Source organism: Sphaeramia orbicularis, chromosome 14 (genome assembly GCF_902148855.1).
Source record: "Sphaeramia orbicularis chromosome 14, fSphaOr1.1, whole genome shotgun sequence".
NCBI lineage: Eukaryota > Metazoa > Chordata > Actinopteri > Kurtiformes > Apogonidae > Sphaeramia > Sphaeramia orbicularis.
Genome location: NC_043970.1, coordinates 43,776,915 through 43,801,753, shown reverse-complemented (window position 1 = coordinate 43,801,753; position 24,839 = coordinate 43,776,915). Strand labels below are relative to the sequence as shown.

The 24,839-nt window shown below is 37.2% G+C and overlaps 1 protein-coding gene across 1 annotated transcript in view; it reads left to right on the top strand.

Annotated features, from left to right (window-relative positions):
• srrm3 (serine/arginine repetitive matrix 3) overlaps window positions 1-24,839 on the top strand; it is a 106,072-nt gene that overhangs the window by 73,075 nt on the left and 8,158 nt on the right. Inside the window, 5 exon segments of the mRNA XM_030153200.1 lie at window positions 5,658-5,693; window positions 7,077-7,127; window positions 12,638-12,745; window positions 17,178-17,323; window positions 17,326-17,342. Coding sequence (XP_030009060.1) covers window positions 5,658-5,693; window positions 7,077-7,127; window positions 12,638-12,745; window positions 17,178-17,323; window positions 17,326-17,342 — 358 coding nt within the window.

The following is a 24,839-nucleotide window of genomic DNA, read 5'->3' as shown; positions in this document are numbered from 1 at the left end:
AAGAAGGAAGGAAGAAAGGGAGGAAGGAGGAAGGAAGGGAAGGAAGGAAGAAAGGAAGGGAGGAAGGAAGGGAGGAAGGAGACACATAAGAATGAAAAATAAGACCAAACATCTGAGGTTTAACCTGAAAGAAACAGATGAGGGAGGGAGGGAGGGAGGGAGGAAAGAAGGAACGGAGGAAGAGAGGCAGGAAAGAGACACACAACAATGAAAAATAAGACGAAACATCTGAGTTTTAACCTGAAAGAAACAGATGGGTTTACTGTAGGAAGGAAGGAAAGAATGTAGGGAGGGAGGAAAGAGGGAAAGAAGGAAGTGAGGAAAGAAGGAAGGAAGAAAGGAAGGAAGGGAGGAAGGAAGGAGGGAAGGAAAGAAGGGAGGAAGAAAGGAAGGGAGGGAGGAAAGAAGGGAGGAAGAGAGGGAGGAAGGAGACATAAGAATGAAAAATAAGACAAACATCTGAGGTTTAACCTGAAAGAAACAGATGGGTTTACTGTAGGAGGGAGGGAGGGAGGAAGGAAGGAAAGTAAGGAAGAAAGGAAGGGAGGAACACAACAGTGAAAAATCAGACCAAACATGAGGTTTTAGCTGACAGAATCAGATGTGTTTACTGCAGCTGTGGAGGGTTTTCATGTTCTTTTGAACACTTCAGGTGGTGAACATTTATTCATGAAACATGAAGGTGAAACATAAAGACACAATAAAGTTTTTTTTTTTTTTAGAAAACATACTGCACTTTTATTTAATTTTATAGTCTTTTTAAATGCTGTTTCATTAAATAGTAAATGGTAAAAAAGTAGACAAGTGGAAAAATAAAAAGAAAGACACAGTGGAAAGAAAGAAAGAAAAAAGGAAATGACATAAATATGACAAATAAAGGCGGTGATGTAATTTAATTTAATTTAATCAAAAAAAAAACAGGGAAAATGAAGAGGAGGAGGAACATAATGATAAGGATCATTTTTATATTCCTATTTATTTTATTTGTTAGTATTTTATAATATTTTCAGTGCTGTCTACTCCCATACTCCTCTGCTCAGGTAGCTATTTATCTCGTCTTGGATTAAAGGAAGAAAAAGAAAAAACAAGATAAAAACATGAAGGAGGATGAAAACAGTAACAAAGGCATTGAAACACACTAGTCTCTTTTCCATGGTTCATCTGAGCTAAACTGTCTCCATATTTCTATAAATGTGTTCCAAACACAAGTGTGTAATGTTGGTTTTTCCATCCAATCCCAAATGTGCTGTTCAGTTTCTTTCTTCTGGTAGATGTCAGTAGAAGTCATTCCATAAACAGGAACAGAAATCTGTGTTGTTTTGAATCTAGAATGCTGGTTCCTAAATTCTAAATGGATGTGCTTTCCTGGTGTGTCCACACAGTACACACACGTTTGGGTTCACCTCTTCTTCTTCTCTTGTTCTAACATCCATCAACATCTGTTTGTTTTGGTCATGTGACTCTAGGTGGACTCAAGGTCTTTCCATACAGTTTTGTCATACACTAATCAATAGTACACTAACAACAACTATTCAGAGGAAAATGAGAGTTTGGGTAAAATTGTCATGTTTCCGTCTGTCAAATTTTTGTCTGGTTTTAATTAACTAACATACGTTTTTTCACTTTAGTTCATATTTTAATGTGCTCTTGGGTTTATTTAATCCTCTACTATCAGACATCCTTTAACCACCTAAAGCCAAAATCTGCACAGTACCCCAATAATAACAGAATGTTTTTCATACAGTTTGTTTTTAGCTTTTTTTTTTTTTTTCTTTAATTTCATCAACTTGAGCCATGAACAAAAATACCAAATACAAAAAACAGTTGGACTATAAGGTCTTTCCATTACAGTTTTGTGTGATAAACCAGTTTAACTACACCCAAAAAACCACCTCAGACACTTTTCATGGAAAAATGAGAGTTTTGGTGAAATTGTCATTTTTCCAAATGTTCGTCAAATGTTTCTGCACAAGTTTAATTCAGATAAATAGAGGGTGAACAGAAAAGAAATGAGTGAGGAAGAAGAAAAAGGAGAAACCAGAGCAGATGAGTGAAACCCTGGGACATCACAACAAATACCAAACAGTGGAGTCCTGCTTCGTGGTTTCTCTCATTCCAGACTGACCTGGGGGGGGGGCCTCTAATAACCCGGCCTGTTGGGGGGGCAACAACACAAGAAAAATGAGCCACTCACCAAACTGCTGAGCATCAGTGCACCGGCCGGCTCCGGTTTCCCCCCCTCATCCATCCACGCACCCCCCCTCCACAAACACACACACACACACCCCAGCCTCCCACTGAAGCAGCTCTGCAATGCAGGTGCTGTTGATGTATGAATAATGTATGGACGAAGCAGAGGGTTCATCCCCCAGAGGAAAACAGGTTTCCCTTCACACTTTAAAGGAGCAATAGAATAGAATAGAATAGAATAGAATAGAATAAGATGGAATGGAATGGAATGGAATGGGACGGGAGAGGATAGAAGAGCCTTGACTGTCATTGTGCTCCTCTAGTCAATGCAATAATATGAATTTAAAAAAACAATACATCACAAAATAATAGAGCGAATATCAAATTACAAAAACTAAAAAGTAAGATCAATCAATCAATGAAATTTCAATCATTTTTTTTCACAAAGGGTCTCTGTCCTCAGTCCTGTTGGACCACCTTTATCCTCTGTCTCTGTCCTCAGTCCTGTTGGACTACCTGTGTCATGTGTCTCTGTCCCTCAGGTCCAATCAGTGTCCTGGTTCTGTCCTGTGTTCCCCAGACTCCGTCCACACCACTCCGCTCCTAGTATTTGTCTTTAGTGGATTCTAACAGTTTGTGGTCCATACTCGTATGGTTTCCATAAATATGTGCATCCAGGTGGAAACGGCTCAATGGTGTCATATGTATGCCACACCTATATGTCGCGCTGTACACAAACACGGACAGGGCCTATGACAGGATACACTCAAACCACAGAAGAATGCACTGAGCATGTGCAGGAGGTTCCGTCCTTAGTTTTCTTCTTTTGGTCACATGGTCCTATGGTTGTCATGGTTTCCATACAGTGGTGTTGGTCCTATCCATATGCCAACACCGGGGGGCGGAGCTGGGACATGTTTACGCTCTGGGACCCGTTCTACAAAAATACCATTTCGGGCACCGACAATGCTGATGTCATGTGACCAAAGGCCCAAACCATAGTAAACTGTAGTGGATTGACATAATGTGGTTGTGGTGTGGCCGGGGGGGTGGTACTCCATATATGAGCACAGTACTGTAGACACAACAGGACAATGAGTTCATGGAACAGTATCCATGATTGGATCTGGGACAACAACATGTCCTTACTGCTGATTAGAACAGGACAAATGACAACATCTGATTGGCCCTGTGGAAATAGACATACCCATATTTACTACCTCAGTACTGTGGATGTAGACACTGTCTTTATTTATATAGTGTCATATCATAACAAAAGTTATCTCATGACACTGTTCATTTAGAGCTGGTCTAAACCAGACCCTGACACTGATTCACAGAAACCAAACAGAATCCTAGAATCTAAAATAATTTTACAAAAAGAACATAAGAAAAGAACTACAACTACAACAAAATAAAATGGACATAAAATATGACATAATATTATATATATATATATATATATATATATATATATATATATATGTATATATATATAATTTTTTTTTTCTTTTTTTTTTTGCAAGAATAGAGGATTTTGCACATTATTATAAAATCCGGCAGAAAGAAGAGAGGGGAAAAATAATTGAGGCTGACAGTCCCGGCTGACCCCGCCCCTCCAGCCCCGCCCCCAGTTCCATATCAGCCATATCCATTCCCTGACAGCTTTATTACTCATATCTCCACTCCCTCCCGTTCCTCTGTACATGTAGGTGTGTAGAACAGAAAACAGCCACAGCGCACGCCGACCCATCCAACTAATCACCATGGAAACTGCATCCAGGGGAAAGTGATGTGGAGGTGATGTGTCAGGGCTGAGCTGTCCTCCCTGTCGCTCAGTCCGAGGCGCCGTGTGTTATCACCGCCTCGTACAGGGATCGGCAGGAAGTAAATCAGAAAGGTGATGAGAACAGCACCTGTGGAAATAAAACAGCAACGCCTAAGCCTTGGTGGTGGCGGGGGCGGTGGCGGCTCACTGGGGTCATGGAACCTGTGTTTGGATCAGATGGGTTTGCAGAGGGCAGCGTCCATAAAGAACAGAAATATAAAATAAACCCAGTCCTCCTACTCATGGAGATCTGAGCCTGTTTGTCTTTTTCTAATACATGGATGAATATTCATAAACAGATTCATTATAAATAAATATTAAATGTACGTTCAGTTTTATTTAGAGGGAATGAATCAGTTTATGTTTGAAAACTCTCCTTTATTCATTTAACCCATACAGACCCAGTGTCAAATTAATATTCATCTATATTTAACCTTTCTTAAGTGATTTATCACCATTTAATATAATATTATCTTCTGTATTTTGCATTTTTTCAGTGTAAATCCTGTATTTTTCTATATTTAATTCACTGATCGTGTAGATGTTCATTAAAGCTCAGGTTAAAGTTGAGGGATATTTTATCAGAAAAGGAAAAAAACTGAAGAAAAAGTGACTTTTTCATCAAAATATATCATTAACTGAACATAAAACGTGTCTACAGCCATGTTTTGTTCATGTTACTTATTATTTTGTTGGTTTATTATTCATTTTTGTACATTTTATTGATCGCTTTGGCTGTTTTGGTTCATTTTGTTGCTTTTATTTATTAATTTTTTGAGATGATGAGACCATGACTCTCAGCTGTGATTGGCCGAGACAGCCCGAACACCAACGGGGGAGGGGCAAAGGGGTGTGACACACCCTCCTGGACCACAGTTATCTGGTCCGTCACTGGTGAAACTATCCTAGAAAACACTGGAAACCATATTAAAGGTCAACCATCAGCTCAACTGCACCAGTACCCACCCTGTAGTGGACCGTCTAGGCCAGGGGTCTCAAACATGTGGCCCGGGGGGCCAAATGCATCCCGCCAAAGGTTCAATCTGGCCCGTGGGATGAATTTGCAAAGTGCTGTTGAACTCATTTTAGTTCAGGTTCCACATACAGATCAATATAATCTCTAGTAAAATAACAGCATAATAACCTACTAAAAATAATGACTCCATATCTTCTCAGTTTGATGTGAAAAAATAACATATTATGTCTGTAAATAATGAAATTCAAAGATTTTTTTTTTTTTTTTGCTTAATTCAAGATTTTTTTTTTGCTTAATTCATGATTTTTTTTTTTGCTTAATTCAAGATTTATTTTTCTTTTATTGATTCAAGATTTTTTTTTGCTTAGTTCAAGATTTTTTTTTGCATAACAAGCATTCTAGATTCAAAACAACAGAGATTTCTGTTCCTGTTTATGGAATGACTTCTACTGACATCTACCACAAGAAAGAACTAATCAGCACATTTGGGATTGAATGGAAAAACCAACATTACACACTTGTGTTTGGAACACATTTATATAAAAATGGGGACAGGTTTAGACCAGATGGACCATGGAAAACAGACTAGAGGTGCAGTCGAGTCTTCAGTTTATGGTTCCTCTGTCAAGTTTGTTCTCATCATCTGTTCTTTTGTCTTTAAAGATCTACATCCGGATCCAGGAAAAAAAGAAGATACAGGTACGGGAAGCATCACATCAACACAATGACACTAAATACACCTGGAGTAAAATATGACACTAAATACACATTGAGTAAGATACGACACTAAATGCTCATGGAGTAAATACGACACTAAATACACATGGAGTAAATATGACACTAAATACACATGGAGTAAAATACAACGACACTAAATACACATGGAGTAAAATATGACACTAAATACACATGGAGTAAAATACAATGACACTAAATACACATGGAGTAAAATATGACACTAAATACACATGGAGTAAAATACAATGACACTGAATACACATGGAGTAAAATATGACACTAAATACTCATGGAGTAAAATACAACGACACTAAATACACATGGAGTAAAATATGACACTAAATACACATGGAGTAAAATATGACACTAAATACACATGGAGTAAAATTCAACGACACTAAATACTCATGGAGTAAAATACAACAACACTAAATACATATGGAGTAAAATACGATACTAAATACTCACGGAGTAAAATACAACAACAGTAAATACACATGGAGTAAAATACAACAACACTAAATACACATGGAGTAAAATACAACGACACTAAATACACATGGAGTAAAATATGACACTAAATACACATGGAGTAAAATATGACACTAAATACACATGGAGTAAAATTCAACGACACTAAATACTCATGGAGTAAAATACAACAACACTAAATACATATGGAGTAAAATACGATACTAAATACTCACGGAGTAAAATACAACAACAGTAAATACACATGGAGTAAAATACAACAACACTAAATACACATGGAGTAAAGTACGACACTAAATACACATGGAGTAAAATATGACGCTAAATACACATGGAGTAAAATACGACACTAGATACACATGGAGTAAAATACAACGACACTAAATACACATGGAGTAAAGTCTGAACAAAATGGCTACATCATGTTATTTCATCAGAAACAGAAAACTGATGAAAAAGTGTCTTTTTCAGTCAAATCTCTCTTTAACTGAACATAAACCCAGTGCCTACAACCATTTTCTGTTCATGAGACTCACTATCTTGTCCATTTTTTATTCATTTTGTTCGTTTTTATTCATTTAACTTATTTTGTTCAGTTTGTGGCTTATTTTGTTGAGTTAACTTATTATTTTGTTGCTTTATTATTCTTTTTTCATTTCATTGATCACTTTGGCTGTTTTTCTTCATTTTGTTGCTTATTTTCTTTTTTTCTTGGAGTACTTTAATTAGCACTGATGTCTGTTGGTTCAGAGGAAACTGCGTCGAACACTGTGTCGTTTTTGCAAAAAGAACTGGATAGAATGAAGGTTTGACGACAGCTTGATGACGGTCTGTGTTTTTGATCGGTTTCAGGTCAGGAAGCCCAAAGAACAAACACAAGGACAAGAACAAACAGAAGAAAAGGTACAAACACTCAGACGCTGACACGAGGACGTTCACACAAACACAAACACTTTGAATTCTCTGTATTTGTTTTATGTGTTTGATTCACAGTTTAAACCTACAGCTTCAGTTTCATTTACTCCACTGTTGAATCAAATCTGTTCTAAAAACTTGACACCTTAATATTTGTTTTTAGGCTTTTTTTTCTGCATAAATGTCTTAAACAGTTTCACCCCGTTCAATCTTTTTAAGGATTTTAACTCTTTAAATGCCAGTTTGAATACTTTAAGTCACTGCTGTAGTTATTAAAAAGACACAAAAAATGACTTATTTTCCATTTAACAAATATTAGGGTGGGGGGGCTGGGTATGTGTTTTTTTTTTTTTTCCTTCAGTATTTGATTTGTCTGGTTTCCTACTGATGCAAAATAAAACCAAAATAACAGAATGCATGATTATATTTTGTAATGGCTTTGAGATTAAAAATATGGTTTTAATTGGATGTAATGGGACATTGTATTTATTTAGAAATGGTTTCGTTTATTTTATTTTATCTGTTTTTACTGTTCTTTTACTCTTTTATTGTTGCTGTTTTGTAAAGCACTTAGATCAAAAGCACTACAGAAATAAAATATATTATCATTATTATCATTATTTTTTAAATTTATTATTATTATTATTTATTATTATTATTGTTATTATTATTATTATTATTATTATTATTATTATTATTATTATTATTAATAATATATCATTATTAGTAGTAATAGTAGTAGTAGTATTTATTTATTTATTTATTATTTATTATTCATGTCCTTAATGACTCGAGAAAGTACAAGTTAAATCTTACGATACATGAAACTAATGATGCACCAAAGTCATATTTTGGTTAATGTTTGGCATAATCTAGACTAATAATAATAAATCAAGCCCCCCCCCCCCCCCCCAACATTAGTTATATGGAAAATAATCATTTTTGTGTGTTTTATCATTAAAAAATAACATAACATGCTGCTTGATATAATACTTACCCAGATACTTATAATGCCCCCCATTGTGGTCTCAGCGCCCCCTGGGGGATGTTGAGAAACACTGATCAAGACTGAAGTTGATCCAAATATTTGACCAAAACAGAAAAACAGAAGAAAATGTAAATCTGTGCAATTTTTTTTATAGCTGTGGACATTTATGACCATAATGAGTCCAGATGGTCCAATGAGTTTTCACTGGAAATTCAAATAATGAACATTGTGTCATATGAACGAACAGAAGAAATGATACAGAAGAAACATGGACCCAAATGATGGATAAGTTCATGAAATATTAAAGATTGAGCAATTAAAGGGAAAACCAATGATTTTAGGGGTTTGAATGTAATTAGGCTGATTTAAAACCAGCTGAAAAAAACTGACAGAACTGACCTGGTCATGTGACCTGGTCATGTGACCTGGTAAACGGACCGACTAGAATAAAAACCCAACTGGAGCTGGATTTAACAACAAACTACAAAGAGTTATTTATGTCAGATCACAACTTTAATGGTTTATCATCTATAATGGAATAATTTAATATTCAGTAATCTGCACTGTTTTATACCAGTGGAAAGAACTGACTCAAAAGGGAAGGAGATGTTTTCACAGGGTTCAGATCATCACAAGCAGGAGCAGAAGACCCCCCCCCCCCCCATCCTCTCTCTCTCTCTCTCTCTCTCTCTCTCTCCTCTCTCTCTCTCTCTCTCTCTCTCCCCCTTTACTCCCTGTCTCTCCCTCCCTCTACCCTCTCTCTCTCTCTCCCTCCCTTTACCCTAACACCCTCCCTCCCTATGCCCCCCTCTCTCTCCCTCTACCCTTTCTCGCTCCTCCCCCCCCCCACCCCCCTCCCTCCTACCCTCCTCCCTCTCCTCTCTCTCTCTCTCTCCTCCCTACTCTCTCTCTCTCCCTTCCTTAACCTCTCTCTCCCTCTACCCTCTCTCACTCCCTCCCTCCCTCCCTCTCTTTCTCTCTCTCCTCCTTTACCCTCCCTCCCTCCTCCCTCTACTCTCTCTCTCTCTCTCTTTACCCTCTCTCTCTCTCCCTCTTTCTGTATCTCTCTCTCCCCCTTTACCCTCTCTCCCTTTACCCTCTCTCTCTCCTTCCCTCCCTCTATCCTCTCTTTCTCTCTCTCTCTCTCTCTCTCTCTCCCTCTCCCTCTCCCCTCTCTCTCTCCCTCCCTTTACCCTGTCTCTCTCCCTCTACCCTCCCTCTCTCTCTCTCTCTCCCTCCCTCTACCCTCTCTCTCTCTCCCTTTACCCTCTCTCTCTCCCTCTACCCTCTCTCTCTCTCTCTTCCTCTACTCTCTCTCTTTAACCCATTTATCCTGTCAGATGTCTGTCCCCCAGTGGGCGGGGTCTGCTCCAGGTTTCTGCCTGATAATAGTAGATAAATTAAATATACATAAGTGTTCAAACGTATTATTGTGTATAATTCTAATTCTGTGTTTATAAGGTGAATTTGTTTTAAACTTTAAAAACTGAATTTTTAACACAGAGGGAAAATGTCCCCAAATGAACCCAAGTGTCCATAGTGAGAAATGAGTGTACAGACCCACACACGTTCTGACATTAGAATCAAACGGGCTCCAGACGGCGCCGACATGTGGCCCCCCAACGTCCAGACTCATACATTTATATGACTGTTTTACACCTATTATCTGAGCAGGGGCTGTGGAGAACGTTCCAGAACACCGTCCACATATTTCCATACAAACACTGCTGCTCATCCTCATTAGAATTTAGATGGAAGGGGATGGTTTGTGTGGGAGCTGTTTTATATCTACTGAGCATCCACAGGGACCACAGAGACGTCCAACAAACGTACAGCAGGATCCATGTCCACAACAACAGGATCTAAAGTGGATCAGAACCAGTCAAATAAGAACACAATAAACCAAAAATAATGACAAATACACACGTTTGTCTGTTTTTTTACAATATTTACATGTTTTTCATAATATAATTTTACTTTTGTAACTCTAAAACTGAGAATAGTTTGTATTTGTCTTGTTTTTTTAAATTCTGATCCACTGTTGTACAATAAAAACTCAAATGTTGTTATAGAACCTGTACTCAGAGAGAGGATCATACTCATATTTTCTGGGTCTGTCCCATCCTGAGTCCACTTTGGTCCAGGGGTTCTGAAGGAAACTCAAACCTGCTAAAGTGTAAGTTTTAGGGATGCACCGATCCGATACTAGTATCAGGCATCGGCTCCGATACTCACTGTGTGTACTTGTACTCATAAAAGTATTCCGATACAACTGCACTTATACCACTTACAGCAGTGTGACATTCACAGTTCAGTGCAGCAGGTACGCGGCAATGGAATAACGTGTGGAAGTGTGAAGAGTGTGGAGATTTTTCAAAATGAATGACGGTGATGAAAGTAACGCTGACTGCAAGTAACGTTAAAGACACAGACAGATACGGACGCAGCGTTCTGTCCGTCCTCTGCGTACATTCCATCCATTTTCCAGGTGCTGGTGGATGCGTACCAGACGGAGAATACCAGCAGAACCATGGAGGTAGAGGATCTGTTCAAAGAGTGACTGTGTGAGTTAGAGAAAAACTACTGACAGATTTATGACAACTACCCAGTTCTGGACCGGTTTCCATCCTACTTATAACACTATGGAGGTACGGAGCGGTGCAGACCGCTGCCAGCGGAAGTGAAAATGAAACTTATCGCTCATTTATCTTTTCCCTACCTGCTGAAGCTAAGCTTTTAAACCTTACCAACGAAAATGCTGCAATATTAGTATCACATGAGTGCTACCTCCTTCGTCTACACATTTGTTATTACTGACTTTCTTCTTCATAAAACTTTACTCTTCTTCATGGTATTTGTCCAGTATGGTTAATTCAGAGCGACGCCCCCTGGTGGATTAATTGAGAAATGCTCATTCCAACACATGAATGTCAGTAGCAACACCTTGTTCCAGTCAGACTAATGACAATGACAATAAAGCACATTTACAAAAGGAACTAACAACTGGAATGGGATTATTAAGGACTTGTATCGGTACTCGGTATCGGCAAGTACTCAAATGTAAGTTCTTGTACTTGTACTCGGTCTGGAAAAAAGTGGTATCGGTGCATCCCTAATAAGTTGTCATTAGAATTTGTTAATTGTATAATAGGGGTACCCCCAGGGGAAGGTTTCGGTAAAAAGGATGTCAAATTGATACAAATTCTTTTATTAGTGGAGAGGAAAATGATAACCAAGTGGTGGCTCATAGTCTGACCCCCTACACTGGAGCAAAGGCAGGAGCGTTTGAAGAAAATGAACGAGAGGAGAAAATCACAGCTCAACTGCATTTGAAATGTGATCAGTTTAGTGAGATTTGAACCCTGGAAATCAACCATTTCAGTTGAATGAAATAATATTATATGTCTGTGACTGTTTGGGGGGGGGGATTTAAATTTAAGGGTTTCCACTGTCTTCTACTGCACTGACTGCAAAGTTAACATTTGTTTACACAGCACCAGTGTTTGAAGGATGTAAAATATGATGCACATTTATTTAAATAAAACATGTAAAAAAAAAAAAAAAATTCTGATCCATCCACTAAAACCATCCCTAATAAACAGCGTTAAATTCCTACACTAACACCCTTCTACCAAGTAAGTACAAAATACACATTGACTCATTTAACATTTGACCAAGGTTGGTGTTAATCACTGACATATGACAGGGAGAAAAAATAAAAAATTACTAATACAATTTATGTAGAATATTGGGGGGGAAATAAACAACATGCCATATTTTCCTCATATTTTTCATTAATTTATTCATTTTTTTGTCCATTTTGTTCATTATTTGCTTAATTTTTGCTCATTTTGATAATTATTTCACCCATTTCTTTGATGATTTTCTTCATTTTGTTCATTATTTTATCCATTCTTGTTTATTTTGTTCATTATTTTATTTACTTTTGTTCATTTTCTTGATTATTTCCTTCATTTTAGATAATTTGACCTAGCACAAAAAATAATAATGTATATGAACCAATGTTGGTGCTAATCATTGACATATGACAAGAGGAAAAAATTAAAATAAAAAAAATTCTTATATAATTTTTATGTAGAATATTGGTAAAAAAGAAAGTTTTAACATTGAACATTTGACCTAGAACCAACAATAATAATATGAACCAGTGTTGGTGTTTATCACTGACAGATGATTAACAAAAAAAAAGATAACTAATCAAATTTTTCTGTAGAATGTTGGAGAAAAAAACATGTGTGGTTTTTTTTTTGCTTATCCTGTCGTTATTGTCCCGGTTCTGATCCACTTTACATCCTATTGTTCTGTTTGGGAACCTGAACTAAAATGTTTGTTTAAATCTTCAGTGTTTTTTTTGTAAATCCGTCCCATGGGAGGGCTCGGACTCTTCAGCGGCCTGGTTTTGGTCCACAGGCCGTATGTTTGGCACCCCTGCGTACTGTCTGGATGTAACTGTGCGTGTGTGGTGCGTCTTGGTGCCGTCCTCCCTCAGGTCTCCTGGTGAAACGCCGGGCAGGAGTTCCCAACGCCAGGGCAGCTGCTGCAGCTCCCGCAGTGCCTCGCTGTCATCAACCCGCAGCGCCTCCAGGTCTCCCACCAGGTACGACCACACATGCACACACACACACACGCACGCTGCCATCGCACGGCCACTATTGAGTGGTTGCTATGGCGACTGTCAGTCTCCTTTAATCCCGGTCAGAGCAGTAGAGAAAACAAAGTTATGACACTTTCATAGACTCCTATGGTAAAAAAATGACAGACCAAATATGGACCTACTTCCTGGTTCTGGAGGCGGGGCCAACAGTTCCAAACATTGAGTATGGTGCCGTCTGAACACATTCATTTGTATTTCTGCTGATCCATCAACTCCAGCTCTAAGTTGATGAGATATGGTCATCTTTCCACTGATCCAGTGTATTTCCTGTATTAGTGACATTTCTGTTGTAAATTCTGTTTTCTTTGGTCTGTGTTAGCATTTGGATCCATTTATTTATTCGTTTTTTCCTAGTCATTTTTATTTTTGCACACAAAATCACAACACAACAGAAACTACAAGTCACTAGAAATAAAAAATAATAAGTAAGCGAAAACCAAAACAAATAAAAATAAAGACAATAGCCATGAGGGAAAAACAAAAAATCCCCAAAAAACTAATAGATAACAATCAAGAAAAATCACGAGAGAAAACAAAACAAAATAAAAGATGATAAACAAAATGTACATGTATGTGTATATACACCCACACACACACATATAAGAAATATAGAAAATAAAATAGACAGAAAACAAAGAGACAAGACAAAAATAAACATACAATAGACAAAAAATGCACTAAAAAAGACAAAACCAAACAACAAAAGAACCTTGGAGTCCTAAAAATACCATCTCAACATTAAAAAAAAAAAAGCCCATCCCAACAGGTTCCATCTTCCTCCTCCTCCCTCCAAGAATGACATTAGTCCCACTCAGGCACCGCCCACTTGTGACAATGCTCTTTTTGTTTGTGGCTATAATTTTTTCCTATTACAAATTGTTGATAATATTTCATTCTTAAACTATGACCAACACAGATCTTCCCTACTCTGACTTTTGAAAATACAGATTTTTCCCACTAGTATAATTGTATTTACCACTTTAACTGAATTTTCTCAGATTCCTATAATTTGTAATTCGTTTGGATCCATTTCTATCTGATCCAACTGTTCTGCTGGATTTTCAGCTGTAGTCTTGTAGTTCCATAGTTGGACTGGTCCAGCTGTTCACATGGAACCACTAGAACTAGAATGATGGAGGTTCTAAGGGAGGGTACCGTTAGTCCAAATGCAGTTCTGTGGGTTGGATTGGAGTTGTTCTGTTGAACCTGCTGGTGCTGGGTTCAGTTTGTCAGCTGAGGTCATGTGATCATTAGTGTAATTTACTGTGGTCCAAATATGGGTCCACTTTGACACTTATTGGATTCTATTTGTCATTTATTATTGTTTCCTAACGGTTTCATGTGATGTCCGTCAGTAGTTTGATTTTTCCTGTGTTTGTTAAAACTACAACTAAACTTAAAACTGTTGACAGAAATAAAGTCAGTCCTGTCAGTGGTTTCAACCCCACAACTGAAAAACACAACTGACACTAACACACATACAGTAGAAAGACAACTGACACTAACACACATGCACTAGAAACACAACTGACACTAACACACATGTAGTAGAAACTAGGGTTGTGAATCTTAGTTGTAAGGCCGATACGATATGCATCTCAATACAGCATATCTGATCCGATATATTAAAGATGTGTGTATGGCATCTCACGATGCGATATGTTTCACACCCAAATCATGATACAGAGCAAATAAGCACATTCTGATTGAACACATTCATTCTGGTAAAAAAAATATGCAGTGCAATTCAATGAGCTTGATTATTTATTTATCAAATAAGACCATGACTTTTTAGAAAGTGGCTTTAGTTCAATTTCAGAACACGTGCCTCACATTCAGTCAGGTGAAAAAGTTAAGACTTTGTTTCCAAAGTCATCTCTCTGCATGTTTCTAACACTCAACTTCTTGCTCCCTCGCCAAATCAATTTGTAATGTAATATATTTGTAATGTAGGTAAAACAGAAAAAGGTTCTGTCACTTTAAGGGACACCTGCGCAAGGTATTCTGAGATGCGCTGTTGGATATGTATGACACTGTGTAAGGAAGTATCTCCTGTATGTACGGCAGTATTCAATACAGTTGATATACTAAGAAGTACACGTTCAGAAACCACATGTGGTCACCCTCCTTCTATGTCACTTTCACATACAGACTACAGTATTCACTTGTGCCACAGTCCATCCACGGAGCTCAGACTGTTTGTGTGCAGTGTACACATCCGCAGCGCACGTTAACGTGGATCTGAAGGAAAGAAAAATTTTACCCAAATAAATAGTAACACTTTTAAATGCAAGTAAAAATATATTGTAATGAACAGATCAAATTTTATCGATACAAACATTCAATAACCAATACATCACAATATCATTCCAAACTTTTCATTCACTCGCAGCTTCTCTACCAGCGCACTCAGATCGTGCCCTCGCGTGTCGGCATATCCATGCGTGTCGGATAATCTTCCCATCCCTAGTAGAAACACAACTGACACTAACAGACATACAGTAGTCACAACAGTTGTAAACACACTAGTGTGTGTTTTGTTTGTGTATTTTCCTGTATTAACCCTCTCATTGCTGTCTATCCAACAGAAGAACAGGACAGCACACTGTTTGTTTGGAACTATTGAGGCTGACATGAACCATGTGATCACCGTAGTGGCAACATCAAAATGTGTCGCAACTCTCTCTCTCTATGGCTCTGGCGAACACTATTGAGCTGTTGCTATGGTGACTGTCAGTCTCCTTTAATCCTGGCCCTCGGGGATAGATTAGTAGACAAATGGATCTCCTAATAACATCCAGTAAACGCTGTCAGATCTGACCCAGGAACGTGTCGTCGTCACTTACACCGGGAGGAATTTCACAAAACAATAATAATCTATTTTATTCTGCAAAACCAAATACTTCCTCACATTTATGGACATCATTTTACAGCCAGAGCTGGGATCAGCGGAAGAAATGAGGAGTAAGTGAACGCACCAAAACTAGAACAGCTGGATTTATGTGACGTTAGAAAGAAAAGACGGTTTTACAGAATTAAATCCAAATGTATTAATGATAAAAGTGATGAACTCATATGAACGGAGGATTTACCATCAGGGTCAAACAAGTCTACATCGAATCCAGGGACGTTTTAGTTCAGGCTCCACTTTCAGCCCAACTGGATCTGAAGTGGGTCAGAAATAAGAACAGAACAGCCCACAAATAATGACAACTACAGTAAAAAAAGTCAAATTAAATGATGAAAATGGTGACATTTACAAACGATCCTTTAACAAGAAAAATGTGAATAACCTCAAAAATGGAAATTTGTAAAGAAAAATAATATCTGTTTGGTTTTGGTCATTTCTTCATTATCATATTGTATTTTTTGTTTGGTTTTGTTTATTTTATTCATTTTTCAACTTTTTGAAGAAAGAAAAATAAGTGCAATTTTAGCAGTCATATGCCTCAACTACTACTACTACTACTTCTTCTTTTTCTTTTTCTTCTTCTCCTCCTCCTCCTCCTCCTTCTCCTCCTCTTCTTCTTCCTTCTTCTCCTTTTTCTTCTTCTTCTCCTCTTCTTCTCCTTTTTCTTCTTCTCCTTCTCCTCCTTCTTCTCCTCCTTTTCTTCTTCTTCTCCTTCTTTTTCTCTCTCTTCTCCTTCTCCTTCTTTTTCTCCTTCTTTTCTTCTTCTCCTTCTTCTCCTTCTTCCCTTTTTCTTCTTCTTCTCCTTCTTCTTCTCCTCCTTTTTCTTTTTCTTTCTCCTTCTTCTTCTCCCCCTTCTTTTCTTCTTCTTTTTCTTCTCCTTTTTTCTTCTTTTTCTTCTTCTCTTTTTCTTCTTCTCCTTCTTCTCCTCTTTCTCCTCCTTCTTCTTCTTCTCCTTTTTCTTTTTCTTCTCCTCCTTTCCTCCTCCTCTCTCTCCTCCTCTTCCTCCTTCCCTTTTTTCTTCTCTACTCTTTCTCCCTCCTTCTTCTTCTTATTATTATTATGTGCATTACAGCTGACAGATCACAGTGTATCTGCAAGTAAACAAAACATTTAATAACAGACAGAATATTGGTTAAAAAAAAAATTGGAGTTTGGAACTAAAATGAGTTTGACATCATTGACTGTTAATATCTTCTGTAATATTTAAGTAATAATAATAATAAAGGATAAATACAAGGAAATACATGGTAAAATAAGATAAATACAAGGTAATAATGTTCACATAGAAATTATTATAAAAATTTGAATTATTATAAAAAATAAAACAGACTGTCATTGATTTTAAACAATAATAACTGAGGAGGATTATTTAGTTTAAAGAACTAACAGTCAAATACTGCACATGTGAGCGGTGTTTTTCAGCGCTGTTGCTGTGGTAACCACCTCCCCGTCTTCCTGTTCCAGACTGAACTCCAAGCTCAAGACGGACGAGCCCAAGGCGTCGAGCGCGTCGCTGTCGCCCCGCCCCAACAGCCCGCCCACCTGGCACAACGGCGACCACACCCAGCGGAGCCGCAACGGCCGCGCCCCCCCCAGACTCAACCACGCCGACGCGACAAGGGCAACGATGTACGTACTCTCCTCTGTTGTGCCCTGCCCCAGCCCCGCCCCCAGCCCCTCCCACTCCAATGGTAACCCAACAGTGTGTGCAGATGCCATGAACTCTCTGAATCCTCTGTGCTGAATATGTGCTGTTGTTCTGTTGTCAGTTCTTCTCAGGTTTTTTTAGACTGGTGTGTGTTCTGCTGTTCTGTTCGGGGCTCTTCGCCTCCTCTGCCGTCTTTGTGTTTGTGCTCGTTGTTTATCGGTAACAGAGGCAGGGAGCCCACAGAACAAAGCTCTAGTGTTTCCTCACAGTCATTAGCATATACACCACAGCTCGCAAATGGAAATCGGAACTGCACAGGCGCCACGTGTTTCTGACTAAATGAGCAAAAAGACGTGTTGTGTCCTCTGAGTCCACGTCCTGCTGAGGCGTGAGACCAGACAGAAATGAAAAAAAAAACAAAACAAGCCCTGAGCCCGACCAGGTACACCTTCAAACATCCACCTCAAAGGTCTGAAGGAACTTCAGAGCAGCGAAAGCAGCACAGATAACGGTTTCATTAATGCCGCCGCTGCAGCCGCCACACGCCTGATCAGACCATGTGACCAATTCAAGCCCTCATCATTGAGTCTGTTTACATGAGCATCAACATCTGATTATTCATCAGATCATTGTCATAATCAGATCTGATGCATTCACATGCACTTAGAAAGAATCCAAAAATCCAGTTTCAGACGTTTGTCTAAAACTTTTTATTTCAAATGTAGAAATTATAGAATCAAACGTCCTATTATTGTCTTCAGCTCACATTCAGTTTTTCTCATTTTTTTATTACTTTATTCAATTTTTGTTTAGTTTTGTTCAGTTTATTGATCATTTTATGCAATTTTTGTCTAGTTTTGTTCATTTATTATTTTACTCAATTTTTATTCAGTTTTGTTCATTTTATTGATTATTTTACTCAATTTTTGCTTAGTTTTGTTCATTATTTCTTTATTTTACACCATTTTTGTTTAGTTTTGTTCATTTCATTCATTATTTTACTCAGATTTTTTTTTATTTTGTTCATTTTATTATTTTATTCAATTTTTGTTGAGTTTTGTTCATTTTTTCTTGTTTTACACAATTTTTGTTTAGTTTTGTTGATTTTTCTTTATTGTACACAATTTTGTTTAGTTTTGTTCATTTTATTGATTATCTTACTCAATTTTTGTAGTTTTGTTCATTTTTTTCTTCTTCATTTTATGCAATTTTGTTTAGTTTTGTTCATTCATTCATTTTCACTCAAATTTTGTTGGATTTTTTTCATTTCTTCATTGTTTTATTACATTTTTGTTCGGTTTTATTTTAAGACTAGTGACAGCAGAATAAAACATTTTCTACAATATCTTTTTTTTTCTCCACATGTTCAGATGTACAAATATCTAAATGAATCTGATTAACCTGTATTCATGTATAAAGACATGGGAGTATCGGGGACAACTTCAGATTCTTCATAATCAGATTATATTGTTGGCATCACTTGAATAATCTGATATAAATCCACAAATCAGATCCTGATCAGATCTTTATTGTAGATGTAAACGGGCTCAGTGATCAAATATGGCTCAAGTTTGCAGATATCAGCTGTTTCTGAAACAAATCCTCAAAACCCAATAATCAGAACAATGCAAAGTGTCCTCAACACACACACACACACACCACACACCCCTCCCTCCCTCCCGGTCTGAGGCTTCTCCTGGTTGGTTCTGGCTGCTTGGAACAGAACCTGGTCCTGGATAAACGCTGCCTGTGCTCAGTCTGACATCCGTCTGTGGAACCGACGGTCCTGTAAACAGATCCTTAAAGCCGTAGTCGGACGGAACACAATGATGTAGACTGAACCCAGTGTGTGTCCAATAATGTTTGTGTGACGAATCAGCATTGACATGAGCTCCGAAGCCTCCGTAAACACTCAGCCTGCATGTGCTCTCTCTCTTCTCCTTCTCTTTCTTCTTGTTTCTTTTTTTTTTTTCCTTCGTTAATTTCTCCGTTTCAGTGGTTTTTTACCCATGAATAAATGCCCCAATCTTTCTGTCTTGTTTATATAAAAAGCACTCATATGCTTTGGAACTGGACCACGTAGGTTGACCTGGGTATGTGTACCAGCTTCTTCTTGTCAATACAGTTGTGTTTCTTTCAAGAACATTAGATCCTGTTCTCCTCCAGGCGTCAAACGTCTCCTGACCAAACCTCCAGGGGTTCCACTCGCTCCTCTACTGCTTTATTTACCATGTCGATGTGCATGTTGCCCCCTAGGTGGCAGTCTTCTGTCCCTGATGTTTCGTTTCTATCTGTGGGTTAGAACCAAACCAAGGCCAGGGAAGAGTTTGATTATGAACATCACAGCTGTTTTAGTCTGGCTCGAGTCAAACAGGAGACCCTAGAAGCTAACACCCCCCCACCCCACCCCACCCCCCAGTCTGGCTCTGACACATGTTGTTTTTTTTTTTTCTGTTTTTAATATCATTTCCAGCCTCTGTGTGGTGTAGAACATGTCCAGTAGAACAGCTTTGGTTTGTTAATCTCATCTCAGGTGACGTCCTTGTAGTTGAACTCTTTTACCTGACATGGACTCAGGCGCAGTCTACGACCTAACACACACATTTGTTAACATGAGTGTTGTGTTAAAGCAGGGCTGTCAAACACACACACACACACGGCCCAAAGTGATCTAAAATGGGTCAAACCAGTAAAATAATAGCAGAATAACCTATAAATATAATTGTATGCACATTTTTCACTTCGTTTTAGTGTGAAAAAAGTTACATTACAATATGAAAATGTGAATAACATGAACAACCTGATATTTCTTTAAAAAGAAATAAGTGTAATTTTACCAATATTCTGCCTCAGTTTATCATTTATACATGTTCATGATAACGTACAGATCACAGTGGATCTACAAATACACACAACATTTAATAATAGACAGAATATTCGTACAAATACACTGATTAAGTATTCTAAGTATTATATTCTTAAGACATTTCAGGTTCATATTTGTTCAGGCTAGTTTGTAAATATAAAGATTTTCTGTTTGTTTTACTGTAAAAAATTACCTTAAAAAATGTGAACAACCTGTAATTTTATTTTTATTTTTTTTAAAGGGTGCAATTTCAATTATTTCAATTCAATTCCCATCTCAAGTTACTGTTAACACAACTTACAGATCATAGGTGATATGAAGATGTGCAAAATATTTAATAACAGGCAGAATATTGTTAAAAATGCACTTAAGATTCTTTAGACATTTCAGGTTGTTCATATTTGTTCAGGATAGTTTGTAAATGTAAAGATTTTCTCTTTTTTTTTAATGTGAAAAATTACATTAAAAAATGTGTCTGTTTGTTTTACTGTAAAAAATTACCTTAAAAAATGTGAACAACCTGTAATTTTATTTTTATTTTTTTTAAAGGGTGCAATTTCAAATATTTCAATTAAATTCCAGTCTCAAGTTATTATTAACACAACTTACAGATCATAGTTGATATAAAGATGTGCAAAATATTTAATAACAGGCAGAATATTGCTAAAAATGCACATTTCAGGTTATTCATATTTGTTCGTCATTCACATTTTTTCTTTAAGGATAGTTTGTAACTGTAAACATTTTCACAATATAATTTTACTTTTTCACATTAAACCAAGAGTGTAGTTGTTATTATTTATAGGTTATTATGATAGTATTTTAAGTGTATTTGGCTCTAAATGAACTAAACCCATTTTCATACCTGTGGTTTAAATTATCGTCAGTGTAATTTTTGTATTTCACATGTTCCTCCTGTGGGCCAGATTGGACCCTTTAGCGGGCCAGTTTTGGCCCACGGGCTGCATGTTTGACACCCCTGTTTTAAATGGACCGTTTTTTTTTTTAAGCTCATTTGACAAAAAAGAGGAAAAACTCTTAAAAAACCTTGTTTTTTTTTTAACATTAAACACAGTTAATGTAACTGGATAAAGGAGGTCAGAGGTCAGAGGTGGACCACACCCACACGTGACTGGGGTCCCTTAAGAATGTGTCGACTCTAGTTGTCCATCTAAGCAGTGATTCCCCTCCGACCCCCGTCCCCTGACCCGCCCCCCTCCTCCCTTCCATCTGTGTCATGTGACTCACTCTTGTGTCCTGGCATTTTATTTTTTTTCTGACATCTGGCAGCTCTGCATGCCCCGCCCTCTGCCCCGCCCCTTCCTCCTCCTCCTTATAGCGTCTTTACTCTACATGGAATGTCCACTAATGTGACGATTAACTCTATCCACCTCCCCACCCCCCCTTTCTTTCCCTCCTCCCTCTTTTGATACAAATATGGCTGCATTTGTACAAGCGAAAAAGAGACAAAGCAATCATGTAGTTTTTAGATTCATCCTTTGTTTGGTTTCAGTTCCATCTGGGTTTTTATTTCCTCCCCTTTTTTCTTTATTATTATTATTATTATTATTATTATTCGTTCTTTTGATTCTTTTAGTTGGTTGGTTTATTTCTCCTCAGTCTCTTTGGACTAAATATGTAGCTCTGATACTAAAAGAGGTCATTGTCTTTTTCCCCATTGCGCTGCGGAGAACATTCCTTTCTCCTTGTTTGTTTTTTCTTTCTTTCCTTTTTTGTGATATTGCATACGTGTCACTGATTGAAATGGAAGGTAGGTAATGCTTTGCCTACGCACGTGATCTTTATGCAGATGAGAATGTGACAAGCACCCTAGCCTGAGTGACGTCAATGTTTCTCTCTCTCTCTCTCTCTCTCTCTCTTCTCTCTCTCTCTCTTCTTCCTTCTTTCTTTCTTTCTTCCTTTCTTTCTTTCTTTCTTCTTTCCTTGTCTTTCTTTCTCTTCTTTCTGTTATTTACCAGTGGTCTTCAGCCAAATTAATTCAAACCATTGGATTTGACGTAGAGCTCTGGTTTTTCTCTTCCTATTTAACTTCACTCTGAAGTCCAGTTTCCCTTTCGCTTTATCTTCCAGGTCCATTACTTTCTCCATTTCTTTTCTTTTTTTTTTCTTTCTGTTCTGGTAGAATGCATTCCTGTTTGTCCAGCATCTCTCTGTTTGTTGGTGAACTAGTACATCTGTCTTCTATGATTTCACCATATTGATTTCCACGACTGTTTCTAATTGTCATAAGCACCAGTGGTTGTGTGTTTCTTCTTCTTCTTCTTCCTCTTCTTCTTCTACTGCTTAGTCGTCTTCTCTTTAGTGGACAGTGGCTCTTCTTTCTGCCAGGAACAGTCGGTGCTTTTGCTTTTTCACTGTAGCTCAGACAGAACATAATAAATAATAATAATAATAATAATAATAATAATAATAATAATAATAATAATAATAGTGCATGCGGAGGAGCCAGCTCTATTATCTGGGTTCACAGATCTCATCCTGTTTTTATCAAATGTGCATTACAGCATTCAGCCCCTAAACTTTAGCCCCGTAGTCACAGATGAAAACACAGGTTCAAGTGTAAAAAATATCCAGCTGTTTTATTCTAGAGCAGAGACGTCAAACTCATTTAGGTCCACATTCAGGCCTGACCAGTGGAATATAACATAATAATATAGAAGTAATGTCAACTCCATACTTTTTCTATGTTTTAGAGTGAAAAAAGCAAAATTACATCACAAAAGTGTTTACATTTACAAACTATCCTTTAAAGAAATGTGAATAACATGAACAACCGTGTCCAATGGGATCTGAAGTGGGCCGAACCAGTAAATAGTAGTATAATAAGGCATAAAAAATAATTTTATACGAATTTTTCAGTTTGTTTATGTGACAGAAGTAAAATTAAATTATGGAAATGTGAATAACATGAAAAAAAAATTAAATTATAAAAAAAAGAAGTACAATTAAATTTCATATTAAGTATCTATATTAATCTACATTATAACATATAGATACAGTGGATCTACAAACACAAAATATTTAGTAACAGACAGAATATTGGTTACAATTATACTGATCTATATGAAGACAGTTTCATTTTATTCATATTTGTTCAGATATTCACCAGTTTTTGTTTGTAAATTTAATATTTTGCCTGTATTTTTTTTTTTTAACACCAAAACAAAGAGAAACACTTGTAGTTGTCATTATTTATAGGTTATTATGGTATTATTTTTACTGATCTGATCCACTAAAATGGTGGTCAATATGTCAAGAGTAATTTTTTCCATTTCATAAATTCCTCCCATGGGCCTGATTGATGTTTTGACGGGTCGTATGTTTTGACACCCTATCTGGAGCAGGGCTGTCAAACTCATGTTAGGTCCAGTTCCACATTCAGTCATATATGATCTGAAGTGGAACGGACCAGTAAAATAATAACAGTGGAAAAGTAAAATTATATTATGATAATGTTTACATCTACAGCGTCTCCATAAAAATGTGAATAACATGACAAACTGGAAATGTCTTCAGAAAAACAAATGTTATTTTACCAATATTCTGCTGTTTATCAGTTATCATTTACACATGTGCATTATAACTTATTACTATTAGAAATACAAAAAACATTTAATAACAGGCAGAATATGGTACAATTGTATTTATTTCTCTTCAGACATTTCAGGTTGTTCATATTCATTCAGATTATTCGCATTTTTTGTAAAAGGATAATTTGTTAATGTAAATATTTTCATGTGATTTTACTTTTTACACTAAACACAGAAAAAAAATCTGCAGATGTCATTATTTATAGGTTATTATGATAATATTTTACTGGTTCTGACCCAACTGAGATCATATTGGTCTGTAAGTGGGACCTGAACTAAAATGATTTTACATTATTTATTGTTAATATCTTCAGTGTAATTTTGTATTTTACAAATTCATCCTACAGGCCAGACTGGACCCTTTGGCAGGCCAGATTTGGCCCCCGGGCCACATGTTTGACACCTGTGTTCTAGAGGTTTCTTACCGTCAACAAGTCCACGGAGCGAACATTTAAAGTGTGAACCTTCAGAAAAACATCACCAAAAAAAGAGAAAAACCTGCAAGTTTACTCTGAGTGGTGGATCTATAGGGACTATATTACACTGCGGATGAATATACACACTGTCTGCGTAAATGACGAGGTCAGTGTTGTTGTAATCATAGACTATATATAAAGAGAGCATGATAAACATCTGCATCGCCCCTGGTGGATGAAGAGGTATAGCAGATAGTTATTCTAAGGGCTCCATTCACAGCAGGTCTTAATGCACAATTTGGATTTTTGGGGGAAATCCGATTTTTTTTGTGTGTCGGTTCATATTCCACATTAAATGCGACTTCTATCAGTTTTGAGTCTGAACTGAATGTGACCCTGAAGTGACCCGCATGCACTAAAGAGGTCCTGATGGAATATGAGACCATGTAGACACACACTGTGTTTACAAAAGGAAATATGGAGGACGAAGAGCTGGGACGTTTGTCGCATTTCAATGATATAAAGGTTGGATAAATGCGACCTGGACATTCAGACCGAAGTCGCATTGAAAAAGATTGGATACGT